We start from the raw sequence: 14,174 nt of genomic DNA, 5'->3' as shown, positions 1-14,174 counted from the left end.
CCCCCGTCAGCATGGGGGGGGAGTGGGAAGGCTTCTTATTGCATACAACAGAAGCTTATTAAATGTTATCCATCATTAAACTGCTGCCAACAACAGCTTGTACTTGGCAATGGAAACCACCTGTGAAATTTGATTAAATGCACCCAACCCTGACCATGACTATATAAAACAACCTGCTGCATCTGACTAGTGCGGCTCCACCCTCCACAAGGTTGGACTGGGCTGGGTTGCCCTGTACCTCATCTGCAGATAAATTTCTGGGGGATTCCAGGACTCGTGACAAGAACACCCAGATCTAGTCATGAGCAGGGGCTAACTAGCGTGTGGATCCTTGGGTGCGGGACAGGGGAGAGTGGTATCTGGAATATGCACACATACTGAACAGTGCTATTCTGTGGGGTCACCATGCCTTGAAATGCTGTTGGTCACTGAGCTGGGCCCCAGAATCTATATGGTAAATCATGAGCCTTTTAGTCTTGGACTAATATCATGCATAGTGGCTATCTCTACACAAGATGCTACTGCATATAAACAACTACTAAATAAATGACAGGAACTGGAGTTATTGCACAGTAGCCTTTTTTTTTTTAATGCTACTGTGCAGTAGCCTAATACTGCTGTGGAGTAGCATTGCATCACACTTTTCTGCCACACAACACTATTGTGCAGTAGTCACTGGCTACTACACAGTCAGTGTCTTGTGTAGATGTAGCCAGTTTGTATTATATTCAAGGTGGTAAAAAAGTGCTGCCTAAAATGTTTATAGAGTACCTGTACTAAAACTTGTTAGCAGTTTTCAAAGGAGGTAAACTGCGTCAATTCCAGATAAACCAAGTCTATGGGTTCCTGTAGTAATTTTCCCCTCACTTCCATATGCTCAGGGAGAGCAAGGTCTGACAGTAAAGTAGGGCAACAGGGAAAAGACACCTTCCCCTCCAGATGGACTTTCTGTGCTGTAGCATTGGGAAGGGGACAAATTCAAGGCAGACCTCCAATAATTAGATTCTGTACCTAGAAAACTATAACATTTTCATATCTAGAATATAATTTTTAGGGGGGGGGGTTGCTTTAGTCAAGTAAATACAGTACCTGCCCTTCCTCTAATACAAGCTGGCTTTTACAGGGTTTTGTTTTGGTGGGGGGGGCATTTGGTTTTTTGTTTTGTTTTGTTTTTTTTTCAAATTTAGTATTTATCTAGCGCTTCTGATTTTTGTTTCTCAGTGTAAGGACTAAAATTTGGCTCTAGTTCCTTTTGCTTTTGTTTTAAGGCTTGCTTTTGCTCACTCATGCTCTTGCTCTCTCAGTAGTTTGTATGCATTTTTCTTTTATTCACAGACACCAAAGCCTTTCCCATACTTCCTTCAGTGTTCCCTTTGCATGCCCCTCTATTAACCACCCTGTTCTAGCACTCCTACTTCCAAATACACTGTAGTAATTGGTCCTGGGAAGAGAATTCAGTAAAGGGACAATGGCATGTTGTCATATGTAGGAAAGCATCATTAAGCTGGCAGTTGTGGTAATAGCAAAATGTCTAAGCCCAAAAGGGGGACTTGTAGATGCTTACCAGTATATTGGTTCAGTATAGTTACTACGAGTAGGGACCTATCAAAATGGTGACTTTTTTTTTGTGGACAATGTTTATAAAATTGACAAGGAAGGGTGGGGGAGTATACTTACTGAAAATAAGATGCTGGTTCCCCAGAGGAGCTTGTAGTCCTCGCAACATTGTGACCCAACTGTGGGAACAGTTGGGGGTGGGGAGGAGGGTGGAGGGGTGGCTGCTGGCGCACATGAAATCCTAAGAGGGCTTCTACCCCCTCGCTGATTTGGCTGAGGGCTGCCTGTTGTGCAGCCCCATCCCCTCCAGTTGGTGGTGTGGTGGAGCCATGTGATGGACAGCCCTCACAGCCAATCAGCTGCAAGGGGCAGGGCCACGGGGGCCCCTCAGCCGGAGGCATTGGGAAGCACTGGCCATAAGTCCTCAAATAGCAACCTGCGCTGCAATCTGCCTGCAAAATTAGCCAGTTGCTATCTCAAGTTGGGTAGACCCCTACCCATAAGTACTTTAGCTCTTTGTGTATTTATGTAAGTAAGAATAACATGCAACACGGCATAAAATGCAGTTGTCATATTTGCTGCAACACTTCGGTGTTCATGATTTTATATTTTATATAGATTGCTAGTTGTCATAAGAAGTTATTTGACAATAATAATCTGTAAAATGTGGCTGAGAATCACTTTATTCTATATTGTATGCTTAGGCTTGTCTACAGAACACCATGGTCAACGAGTCTGTGTTTAGCTGTAGGTTTGTTTTGATACCTAGTGTTTATACAATTCAGAATGTAAAAGCAATGCATCTTGCATACAATAAAGTTCAAATAAATAGATACCTCTTTTTCATTTCTGTTGCATACATGGCTTAGTTTTATGAAGAGAGAGCCATAGTTAGCACACTAAAATCTTCTAGTACAGTATCTTTTTTTTTCCAACCTGTGGACCCCTAGGACTCCTGCAGATCCCTTAGACAGTCTGCAAAGATTACTATAATCAATCAAAAGTGTGTGAATATTCGCGTCTGCCGTTCAAAGGGGTCTGCACCTTCGGTTCATACTGGAGCTCTGACTAATCATATAGCTTTTACATGCAACACAACTCCTCTTCTCCCCTGCCTGTCCTTCCTGAACAGTTTGTACCCATCCATGACAGTGCGCCAGTCATGTGAGCTATCCCACCAAGTCTGCTGTTCCAGTCACATTCTTGACTGTACAAGGACTTCCAATTCTTCCTGCTTGCTTCCCAGGCTCCATGTGTTTCTGTACAGGTGCACCTGAGCTGACTAGCTGATTACCCTCCTTTCTCAGGAGGAATGAGGAGGCTTCCCCTGTAGCCCCTCCATGTGCTTCCTCCAGGTCTCCCCTCAGGGTACTGTCCTGGTGTGAAGGGCAGTGTCAGGCCCCAATCTCTATGCGAGAGGTCTGCAAGGTGCTGCACCCCTCATCATCCGTGGCCACAGTCCCACTTTACCTTGGTTTCCCTCACTTACGTTGGCTAACTAAGCAGGTGCTTGATCCTTTCTGAATTATGAGGGAGTTAACTATATTGTGCACTAAAGTAAAGTAAAACTTAACACTTTCTGTTCTTATTAGGGTTGGTCTGGTCGAATCTAAAATCCGTGTACTTGTTGGAAACTTGGAGAGGAATGAATTTATCAATATTGCACATGTAAATCCACAGTCTTTCCCTGGCAACAAAGAACAATATAAAGAGTAAGCTTTTGTTTATTTGTTTTTTTAACTTGAAGAAAAAATTTAACAATGCAGACCACCACATTTTTAAAAAGCTAAGTTACACATTGTTGGTGTTTAGTCATGAAATGTGTGGCAAAAAAGCTTGCAGAAATAATTACAGCTTCTGGAAAAGTTACTACTTGCATGATTCTTGATTTCTGTGTATCACTTTAAACATACCTAAGGTATATTGAGAATTAGTGAGGTACTGTATTTATGATGGTCTACCAAAACGCTTCATAGGTTAAGTGCAGACTGCATCCTTAAATGACTTTAGTGTACAGGTAAATTTTATGTTTTTAACTTATCCCTCTTTATTCATGGTAAAATTTGACTCCCAAAGGAAGCTGGTATTTATGCGTAGACTTGTAAACCTGTATACATTTTTTTTTTTTTCTTCCTTTCTCCATAGGAGTGACTATGTATCAATGTGGTTTCTTGGAATCATTTTTAGGAAAGTGGAGAATGCAGAAAGCGTTAGTATTGATTTAACATATGATATACAGTCATTCACAGATACAGGTAAAATTGTATTCTACTCTAGTCTTGGTCAGCTAATTTGCAAGACTGATGCTTTACTAGTTTGAGATTATGCATCTTCCAGAATTGTGAATTTTCAGAGACGGAATATATAGGAAAACCAGTGTTTGCCAAAATGGGAAGTTACCCATTGTAAAATAATCTTTCTTGGAAGAATACCTGCAATAACCATACCATGCAGCTGGGGGACATGGTACATAGGGCAGTGCGAAAACAGGAAACTGCTGCAACTCTAATCCTGGGTCAGGGCTGGAACCAGAGCATCTGCCTGTCCTCCCTTCCTCTCCTCACCTGGTATTTGAAATCAAGATGAGGGGCTCTTTCCCATATGTTAAATATGGGGGAGGGGGGATGGAGAGAGACCATCAATCCCCCCTCCACCCCAGGGCCTCTCTGCCAATCAGGGCTGAGGGGTGGTGCTACTGTAAAATGAGCTCTTTGTGCTGGGACAAAGCTTTGTTTCACTATGAGTTAAGTAGGTCCCTAACTATAGAAGTAAAGTGGCAAAGCCAACTTGACCCTCTTTTAAATTCTAGTAACATGTAATACCAAAGATTAATTGAATCTAGAAGATATGTGTTTATACATCTGCTAGCATGTAAGTTCTTATTTTCCTGGTATGCCTTTCGCCTTTCTCCTTTTAAATAAAAATCTGGTGAGCAAGAATACGTGAGTACCAGGTTAAGTTGGTTACAAGGCCTCGGTCTCAAGAATACTTGTGACATCTGAAGCTTTTACTGGATTTCTTATACTTCAGCATTGCTTGACATTTTAATTATTTTATTTGTGTTGTAGTTTCAAGGCATCTTTGGTCACGAGGGCAAATACAACCTTTCAAAAAACATGGGGCCTAATGAAGACCTAAATTCTCAGTTCTACTGTTCACCTGTCATGGGAGGGGAAAAGTCAGTGCATGGTCTATGTTTGCAGAATAGCTGGCATGCCATAAAGCTCCCCTTCTCCTCCACACCCTGCAATAAGCTTGTTTGTTTTGCCCATAACTAGACTTTGAATTCAGTGAATTGGAATCAATTTTTGGTCACTTTCAAAAAAAAAAAAAAAAATCCTTCTTGCTTTTACTATGTTTGATGCTTAAAGATTGCAGTCAGTTATTTTTATAGAAAAGATGTTGAACTTAAATGGCAAGGTTATAACACAAATTACCAATGTTACATGGACTAGATTGGATATAAAATGGACTTCCCAGCATGCATTTCTGCTGTCCTCATCTTCTTGAGAACTGGGCCTGGATTTGGAAAAATTTGTGATGCTGTAGCTTCTGTTACTGAAGCTTTAGTTTTAAATAAGCTTCAGAATGCTGGAAGATTTCCAGTTCGATGCTTGCAGCATGTGTATTCTTTTTAATTGTTCTTTCCAAAACAGTTTTACAAAGATGTAATTTTGGTTGAAGGAGCTGGAACTTAAACTAACTGTTAAACTGCTTAATTGCATGTTACAGTTTACAGGCAGGCAAACAATATCAACATGCTAAAAGAAGGCATGAGGATTGAAGCAACTCATGTAAAGAGAAAGCAACTTCACTATTATTTGCCTGTGGAAATTTTACAGAAAAGGAGGAAGGTATGATCAAAGTTCATCCTTTTGTAAAATCAAGTACACCCAAAAATGTGAAAATACACTTTGTAAACCCTCTGTACTTTCATTTTCTTTTATCAGAGCATACCAGACATCAGTCGAAATGCTGGCAGCCTTCAGTCCAAAAGGATCTGTTCGGACAGTTCCAGAGATGCAGATACAGGGACACCATATTGTTCTCCTTCACTAAGCAAGATAATTAAGTTGGACAAAGCAACAGAATCAGACAGGTTTGAACTATTATGCAACCTTTTTATTGTAGAAGTCTTTCTGGCAGTTCTGTAGCAGGGTTGGGGTGGGAGATGCAACACTTGTCTTGCTATTTCTGCTGGCTGCCCTGGTTGCCAGCATCCAGTGGTGCACCAGGACTAACCAAGGCATGGAGCTGTCCTAATAAATTTAATGTAAATACTTTTTTAATACAAATACTTGTTTTAGGCTCAAATCTGAAGTCTGAAAGGGAAGTTTTTATGCATAAGGGCACTGTTAGTCCAATCCTTAACTACATAATAAAGTCTGTATAGCTCCACTGACTTGCATTTCCCATAAGCTGAGGAATTATCACTTTTTTTTTTTGTTGATCTTTAACACCCCCCCCCAAACCCCCCAAAAAAACAAACAACCCTAAAACAATGGGGTAGCATGGCAAGGAGTGATTTTTTTTTTTTAAAGAAAAGACTAGAACTTTATTCTGAAATGTAAGTCTATGAAATTTCTCCTTACAGCAGTGCTGTAGTCCAGAGAACCAGTGTTGCTACCAGTAGAGAGAAGCCAGATGTATCTGCATCAGTACCTGTTAAAGGATTGTCCATTCCAGTTATTGCATCAAGTATGTATTCAAATAGTGAGGAAAACATAAGTTGTTTTTCTAGCTCTTTTGATAACTAAATTTTAAAGGCTTGTTCTTCATAGAGAGGGAGACTACAGTCACCATAAAAGTCACATCTCCAGCTGGATGCACTATTCCTACAGTAGTAGGACGAAATGTGATTCCTCGACTTGTTGCACCTCAAGTTGCCCGAGGCCAGCAGCATCTAAACGGCATTTCAACAATGAACGCTAAAAGTGTTGCACCCAAGAGACCTCACTCGCCTTCCTCAGAAGAATGCCCCAAACGACTGAAGGACAGAGAAAAGGTAAAAGGCTTAAGAACTGCATGTCTTCAGCATATAATTAAAGGTTGACAGAGTTGGGGAGAGGTGTATATAGACAAATTCAAAGTAAACTGTAGGTAATTTATATTCCTAATGAGGCTCTTATACTAGTGAAATCTGGCTTGCAGATTTAGTCTAGAGTTTAACATAGAATGTTTATTTTTTCAGTGAATGAAAGTAATTTATCTGATGCTGATGATTATTAACAGTAATAGTTGTGAGTTCTTTGAATAGTAAAACAGGTGGTTTTGTGCCATTTTGATTTTCAAGGTAGTATAATTTTTTTCATAGGAGCAACAGCTAACTTGATGCTCTGTGTAACATGGAAAGAACTTTCAAGCTAAGCTTGTGTCCTTGTTACATAATGACTGAGGGATTTTTGGCTTTGTGCTTGCGTTTTATTTGTTTGGTTTTTTTTAACCACAAAAATCTCCATACTACACCAGTTGACATGGATGCATATTCCTCATTTAAGAGGTGTTGAAACTTAGAAGCCTGACTTTAATTTTTGAACCATCAGCATCACAGATTGACAGATGGGGAGATCTGAGTACCTCTAAAGGGATGGAGCATTTCAGTAAACTGTTCAGAACTCTTTAGTTGACTAATGACAATTACTTGTCTTAAAAGTGTTTGTGTTGGGGGCTGGGGGGTAGGGAAAGGAAAGCCCTTTCAGGCTTTTATTCTGCATTTAGTCCTTTAGTGAAAGGGCACAAACACTACAGACTTTTACTTTGCTTAACATTCTCTGAAGCACAGAAGGAGCTCTGTAATTTAGTAGAAAAGACCTGAGTAGAGCTGCATGCATGCAACTCAGAGTAGAGTTGCGTGTCCAAATATTATATGGATCATAGAATTATTTTTAAAGGTTTTAAGTGAGTCCTTTTCTCTCCACTTCCAGTAGATGTTGGTAGTACCAAAGCAAAGTATATGTAAGAAACTTTCTAAAAGCAATCAGTTCTTTTGTTTAGTTAGAATTCCATAGGGTGAGATGCCTAGCTTATCTCATACAATGGTGAGGGTAGACAAAGCAAGCAATTTCCTTCTTAAAATATTAATGATTAAATGCTAAGGTAAGTTTGAAAATGGTAGGCATGTGAATGTATTACTACTTCTAGTGTTACACAACTGAGCCTTTCTGTCTGATGGTTACATTAGAAGGTACAAAGGGGAAATGCATTGGGGGGTAGGAAATGGCATTCTAAAGACATTGTGATGATGGCAATTTAATTTATTTCCACACTATATTTAATACAGTACCTCAGTTGTTAAGTAGCCTTTTACAAATTATCTATTTGGCATGCCTGGCAGGTTATCAGAATCTGAAATCAGTGGAATGCCGAGTTGCAGGTTAAATTCTGTTTACATAGAAACTTGTATCGGAGTTTCCATGGATTGAGCACTAATGTGTTTTAACTATTTTTAATTAGTCTCTGCCAATTTGGTCTGCCTTTTTATATAGTGAAAAGGCACTAAAGAGCTGGGGTTGGAGATGGAGAGGCGGGGAAGGGCTTTATTTTTTCAGAAATTCAAAAGAAGTCATCCGTTCTGAAGCAAGAACTTCTAGTGCATGTTAAAGGTATGAATGATAATAGACTACTTGATCTGTATCTTTGATTGCATTTTTATAGTAAAAGCTTTTGCTATACTTAACTGTTGCCAACTGTACAAAATGTGTAACCCCTGCATTTTAGGGTTCCTAAGCACTAACATAAATGTTTTTCATGTATTCTGTTCTTCCAGTTAATTGGATTGGACTTGGCATTCAGAAGCCATGGCAATCCACAGGATGATGTAAGGAGAAAATCTACAGGAAAAAATGTAAGCTGAAGCATTGGTTTTGGAGTACTTTTGTCTAGGGTAGCTAAATGTATCTAAATTCTACTTGGAATATAAACCAAGAATATACTTCATTGTGTTGTAGTTAAACAGGAAAAAAATATTTTTCTTCCTGTCTTTTTTGCTTTTATCATGCTTTTTCCATTCTTGTGACTTGGCACATTTGTTCTGAGAACACGTTTATTATTAGCATTATTATTGGACTTCCTTGTATCAAAATTTAAAATTTTTGTGCTTCTACTTGTTAGAAAAAGGGATTTGGGGGAAACCACCTAGAGTTGGGCACTTCTTGAAGCCTGAAGTGGAGGCAAAACAACCACAACATTATTAAAAACAATCAGTTAAACTTTGAACAATTTTAAAGGCTCAAGCATTTCTACCCTTTCCTCAGACTTGTGGATTCATAGTAACAAGTACAGATAAAGTATTAAGTTGGCACATCCTATGATAAAAGTGTTGCCTTGTTTTTAAAACAAAAAATTCTTATTTATCTTTACATAGTCAAATGTCTTCTATAGTTCGAAAGTGTTGATATGGGGCTGCTAAGACTGTTAGGAGGGATTAGCCATATAAATATAGCAGGCACGTAATTAATTAACATCTATTCCTTAAGTTGACATTGCTCTCTGCAGAAAAGAACTTCACTTAAAAAAATCTAAAATTTCTGGGGTCTTTTTAGGATGAGCTTGGAGGGGAATTCATGCCTATTCCAACTATCAGCACATCAAGATTACAGGTACTAACTATTAAGTCTTTATGTTCACAGGTAAAGCAAAACTAGAATATTTTTCTGCATTGATTAATGTAACTGCATACACATGACTTGATTTGACTACTTGTGCAGTTCTCTTCTGCTCCTTTCACATATCTCTGACTTAACTGAGATTCTCATTTGCACATTGTCATGCTACAGGGTTTAGGCATGCAACCAGAGAAAGATTGTACTTTTTGCAAATTCAAAAAGTTTCAGTCTTGTGCATTCAGGTTTCAGCCATTTCAGAAGAAAAACTAAGCAAAAAAACCCTCTTCTTTCTAAACTGCCTTCTTACTGGGCACATTCACACGAGAGGCTACTGCACATTTATTTAGTATTGGTATAATCAAGTACTAAATAAATACACAGTAACGGTAGTGATTTGCCTTTTTAGTAATGCTACTGCGCAGTAGCATATTAGCACTATTTGTGTTGTGATGCACTACACAGTATTATTCAGCTGCTGTGTAGCTAGCATCTCATGTAGACGTGCCCACTCACTAGAATCTTCACTCTTGTATCATGTTCTTTTGAAAAGCTCAATGTGGCAGTCACTACATGGGCAATATAGGACTTCAGTGCCAAAAGTTTGAAGCAAATTCATATTATACTTCAGGTTGTGGGTTTTTTTATTTTAAATGTTTATTCCAATTTTGAAGTAAAGCTGGAATAACAAAATGCAGCATGAAGTAGAATATTAAACTTGAAAAGAAATACCTGCCTCTTCCTGGACCAGAAGAGACTAGAGTGCCCAGATGCTTTTGAGCAGCACTTTTTTTTTTTCTTCTGTTACTAGTGTTCTTTGCTCCTTCCTACACCTTTGCTCAGTGTAGTAAAAACTTTTTAGGGGAGAGATTACAGGGGGAGTGGTGCCTTTTCTCTAGATTCTCTTAAGCACCACCACAGTGAAAACCAGCAACTTTACCTGCAAATGTGTTAGAGGCCTAACAGGTGAGGTGGTGGGACCATTACCTTTCAAGCATCTTGGTTTGATGTAGAGCTTGGGGTTTATGTATATTTAGCTGAAGAAGTTGTGTTTTTTTTCTACCAAACTTTGTGCTTCCCTGCTCCGTTTCCTTTTTTCTATTGTAGAGACTTCCCAGTAAAGAATTACCTGACTTATCCTCTCCTGTTCCTACAAATAACATTCGCATCATTAAAAAGTCCATCAGACTAACACTTAACCGGTGATTGCTGTGCCTCTTCAGGTAAAGATAACATGCAATTGTTTAATGGCTCCATAAACAACCAATTATTACTGTAGTTGCAGTCTTTCATAAAGGTATGTGGAGAGTTATCACCAAATTGGAAATATTTTACCTAGTTACAATATTTTTTTGTCTACATTTTGACCTGCAGATGCTGTAGTATACTTCCATTACTGTGTAGCTTTTCCAAGATTTGCCTGCTGACAAGCCACTATCTACAGAATCATGGCCTCTGAGGTTTTTAATTCTCTAGTTTACATGCTTGTTTCTTCTGGGTTTACTTCTCATTTTGAACACCCTTGCAACAGCAGTCCTTATTAGTCTTTTAAAAAGCTTTGTTTAACAGTCTCTACTTGTTAAACTCTAGAAAAAGCCAGAAAAAAAACCCCCAAAAAAACTCCTCCCTGTGACTTAAGGTTTAGAATAATTCCTACATAAATATGTTCTGTTAGCCACTGGAGCCACATTCTGGTTTGAAGTGTGTATGAAAGTGTTGATACCTTTTTTCCTCCTCTCCTAATTTTGTGTAGATATACTTGTAATTTGGATTTTTTTCCTATTTGGTGCATATTATCCTGTGCATCTGTCACCAGTGGTACTTGGCTTCTATGGGCAGTTGCTTTTCAGTATTAAACACATAGCCATGCACTACACAAGTTTGTATGTTCTGCCTCCCATGGAGGCCCAAATGTTTAAAAAAACAAAAAACAACAACAACAACAAATCAAAATTCAACCATTAAAACCCCACTGGTAAAGAAACTGAAATGGGAGGCATGGATTATATAGTATAACTTTGGTTCTTAAGACTGCTTCCAAACAATTTGTCCTCTATTCCCCTCCCCCATAGTGAAACAAGCAAATTCCACAACTGCAGCACATTTTAAATCACTCAAAATACATAAACTTGTCATGACATTTGCTGTCCCACTATTCTACAGTTTCAAGACGCTTCCACGAACTAAACATGCTGAAGTGGGTATTTGGGTTTTATTGAAACCCTGCAGCAGGTTTTCAGAGTGACTGGAAATTAATTGCGTTAGGACCATCATCAGTCTCCATGTAAACAAATTATGCAATGTTCATAATACGTAGTACCCATTTAATACGCTCAAGTTTTGGGGAGCAAGGAGGGATTCAGTTCCTGCATAATTCTGTTATTTCTATCGTAATGTTTAATTCGCTGTTTTGTAAATGAGGTTGTATGTATTTTCAGAGTATTTTTGTATGTACTGTAAGATACCATCTTTTTCAAAGAGAAATTTTGAAAACTTGACTCTCTTCAGTCTACTTCTTTATGTAGGTCAATTCCATCTAATATATAACAACAAATATATGCAATACCTTTCTGCATTGAATAGAATTCTAATTTTGTAGCTACTACATTAGTTTCACTTCAGTAACAGTTTTAATGGATTGGTAACCAGGAACATAAATAGCTTGATCAATCCTTTACTACTCACAAAACTGTTTTAAAATAAAATCTCACTGTTTTGCAATGTGTCTTCATTGTAAAGTAACATCTAAGGTGTAGCAGGTTGTACCTATAGTACAATCCCTACATTTGTGCAAGTGTATATTAATGGTGGAGGTACCAATTCAGCCTCCAGATAATGGATACATCCACAGACAGAGATGGATCCTTAAAAATTGTAAAGTTTTGGATACATTTCAGTTTGGATGTTTATTTCACTCAAGTATGCAGATGAATTGTTAATAATTGAGATGGCAAGGATGTGGAGGAAGAACTGGAAAGAAATAAGCATTTTTGTCAGGTGTTCCTCTTGCTGTCTTATTATATGCACGTAAACTTGGAGAACAAAGTTCAGTTTAGAAGAATTTTTAATTTTTTTTTAAAGATTTTTTTTTAAAGACTTTTATGCTAGGTTTCAGTGTGCTTCATGCATGTTAGATTTAAGAAATGTTTATAAAATGATATTGGGATCCCATAATTATATCTTGGCTTCCTGTTTTGTTTTTTTGGGTTTTTTTTAAATGTTATTAGTCCAGCAAGGTGGCTCTCTCCCACTGTTAGCTTCCCTAGTATTTAAATGAAAGTATTCTCTGACCTTGCTGATCAACAACTTGACTTTCATCTGTCTTGTAGAAGCTTCAACTATATACCTCTTTTTATTAAATCAGGAAATAATCACAGAGACTACAGCTATTTTTAGTGATCTTCCAAATAGAACCACACTTCAAAGTAATTTAATCAGAATAGCTACCTCAACTTTTTGTAATGTTTTTAAATTGTCAAATCTGTGTGAAATAAGATGTGTATTGTACAACAAACATCTGGTTTTCAATCTGAAAAACAACTGAAGATTCATGAATTTGAAGAAGTGACAAGTAAATTCAAGGTGACTAAGGCAAACTGCAAAGGAAATGTAAAACCTAGTGTCCCATGATCTCCTCATAGAAAAACTGGCCAACTACAGCCTCGGCCACATCACAGTCTGATGGGTGGGGAACTGGCTCTAAGGTCAGACCCAGAGAGTGGTAATAGATGGAAGTAAATTATCATGGTGCACTATGACCAGTAGAGTTCTCCAAGGCTCCACCCTTGGGCCTATACTCTTTAACATCTTTATTAATGATGTAGACATTGGTATCGGAAGCAGACTGGTCAAGTTCGTTGATGACACCAAACTTTGGGTAAAGTGTCCACCCCTGAGGATAGCCTGGTGATCCAGGCCAACCTCAGCTGGCTCAGAAAATGGGCAGATGAAAATTTTGATGGCATTCAACACAGACAAATACAAGGTACTCCACCTTGGGGTATGGGGGGAACCCACAGCACGCTTATAGGCTGCGCTTGCTAGCACCATGGCCAAAAGGGACTCGGGTGTCATGATTGACCACAAGATGAATATGATCCACCAATGCGATATTGCAGCTGGTAAAGCAAGCAAGCGAAATTTTGGCTTGCATCCATAGATGCTTCTCAAGCAGATCCCAGGATGTCATCCTTCCGCTGTACTTGGCCTTGGTAAGGACACAGCTGGAGTACTGCATCCAGTACTCCAGCTCCGCAATTTAAAAAGGATGTGGAGAAGTTTGAGGGAGTCCGGAGGAGAGCCACATGCATGATCAGGGCAGGAGAACAGGCCCCATGATGAGAGGCTGACTTTCAGCCTGGAAAAGCACAGGCTCAGTGTGGGGGACCTGGTGGCTGCCTGTAAGTATATAAGGGGGGGACATCAGGATCTGGGGGGACACCTGTTCACCAGAGCACCCCAAGGGATGATGAGGTCAAACGGTCACAAACTTTTCCAAGACTATTTCAGGCTGGACATAAGGAATAACTGCAAGCACCTACTCTGGACTCCTTTAAGAAACATTTGGATGTTTATCTTGCTGGGATCCTTTAACCCTGGCTAACTTCCTGCCCCTGGGGCAGGGGGCTGAACTCAGTCTTTCTTGGTCCCTTCCAGCCCTAATGTCTATGAAACCTCTCTAATTCTTTTAATTGTATAGATCTACTAAACAGCATAGTCAACCATTTTAATGCCTTAAACTGAAGAGGGGATGGGGAGAAAACCCTTCTAAAAGTCCTACCCTGGTATGTAGTAGTGCCAGAAGGATCTTTAGGCAGTAAAGAGGACTTTTGGTAGGCAAGTCATCTGCTGTACCCTTAATGTACAGTCTCTAGCTCAGTCTTCATTCTTACTTTGCGGTCCATCTCTGTAACCACCTCCACTTTACTTTTTTGTTTTTAAATGCCTTTAAGCAGTTAGTGCCATTTTTATTGATCTGTGTATCCATATTTAAGGAACATGGTAACTGGGCCTTTA

General features: G+C 39.0%; 1 protein-coding gene across 3 annotated transcripts in view; it reads left to right on the top strand.

Moving 5' to 3' along the window:
* Positions 1–11,656, top strand: part of PAPOLG (poly(A) polymerase gamma) — a 39,585-nt gene extending 27,929 nt beyond the window's left edge. For 2 of the 3 annotated variants that reach the window (XM_019516642.1, XM_019516640.1), the window contains 9 exons: positions 3,150–3,269; positions 3,703–3,812; positions 5,290–5,411; positions 5,508–5,656; positions 6,152–6,255; positions 6,339–6,562; positions 8,324–8,401; positions 9,099–9,155; positions 10,266–11,656. In XM_019516642.1, the coding sequence (XP_019372187.1) occupies positions 3,150–3,269; positions 3,703–3,812; positions 5,290–5,411; positions 5,508–5,656; positions 6,152–6,255; positions 6,339–6,562; positions 8,324–8,401; positions 9,099–9,155; positions 10,266–10,364 (1,063 nt within the window). In that variant the 3' untranslated portion in view covers positions 10,365–11,656. The remainder of the gene's footprint in view (positions 1–3,149; positions 3,270–3,702; positions 3,813–5,289; positions 5,412–5,507; positions 5,657–6,151; positions 6,256–6,338; positions 6,563–8,323; positions 8,402–9,098; positions 9,156–10,265) is intronic. The other variant, XM_019516641.1, reaches the window with a different exon arrangement.
* The last annotated feature ends 2,518 nt before the right edge of the window (positions 11,657–14,174 follow it).

Source organism: Gavialis gangeticus, unplaced genomic scaffold (assembly GCF_001723915.1).
Source record: "Gavialis gangeticus isolate Ggan-Ray unplaced genomic scaffold, GavGan_comp1, whole genome shotgun sequence".
In the NCBI taxonomy this organism is placed as follows: Eukaryota; Metazoa; Chordata; order Crocodylia; family Gavialidae; genus Gavialis; species Gavialis gangeticus.
This window is presented reverse-complemented; position numbering and strand designations above follow the sequence as displayed.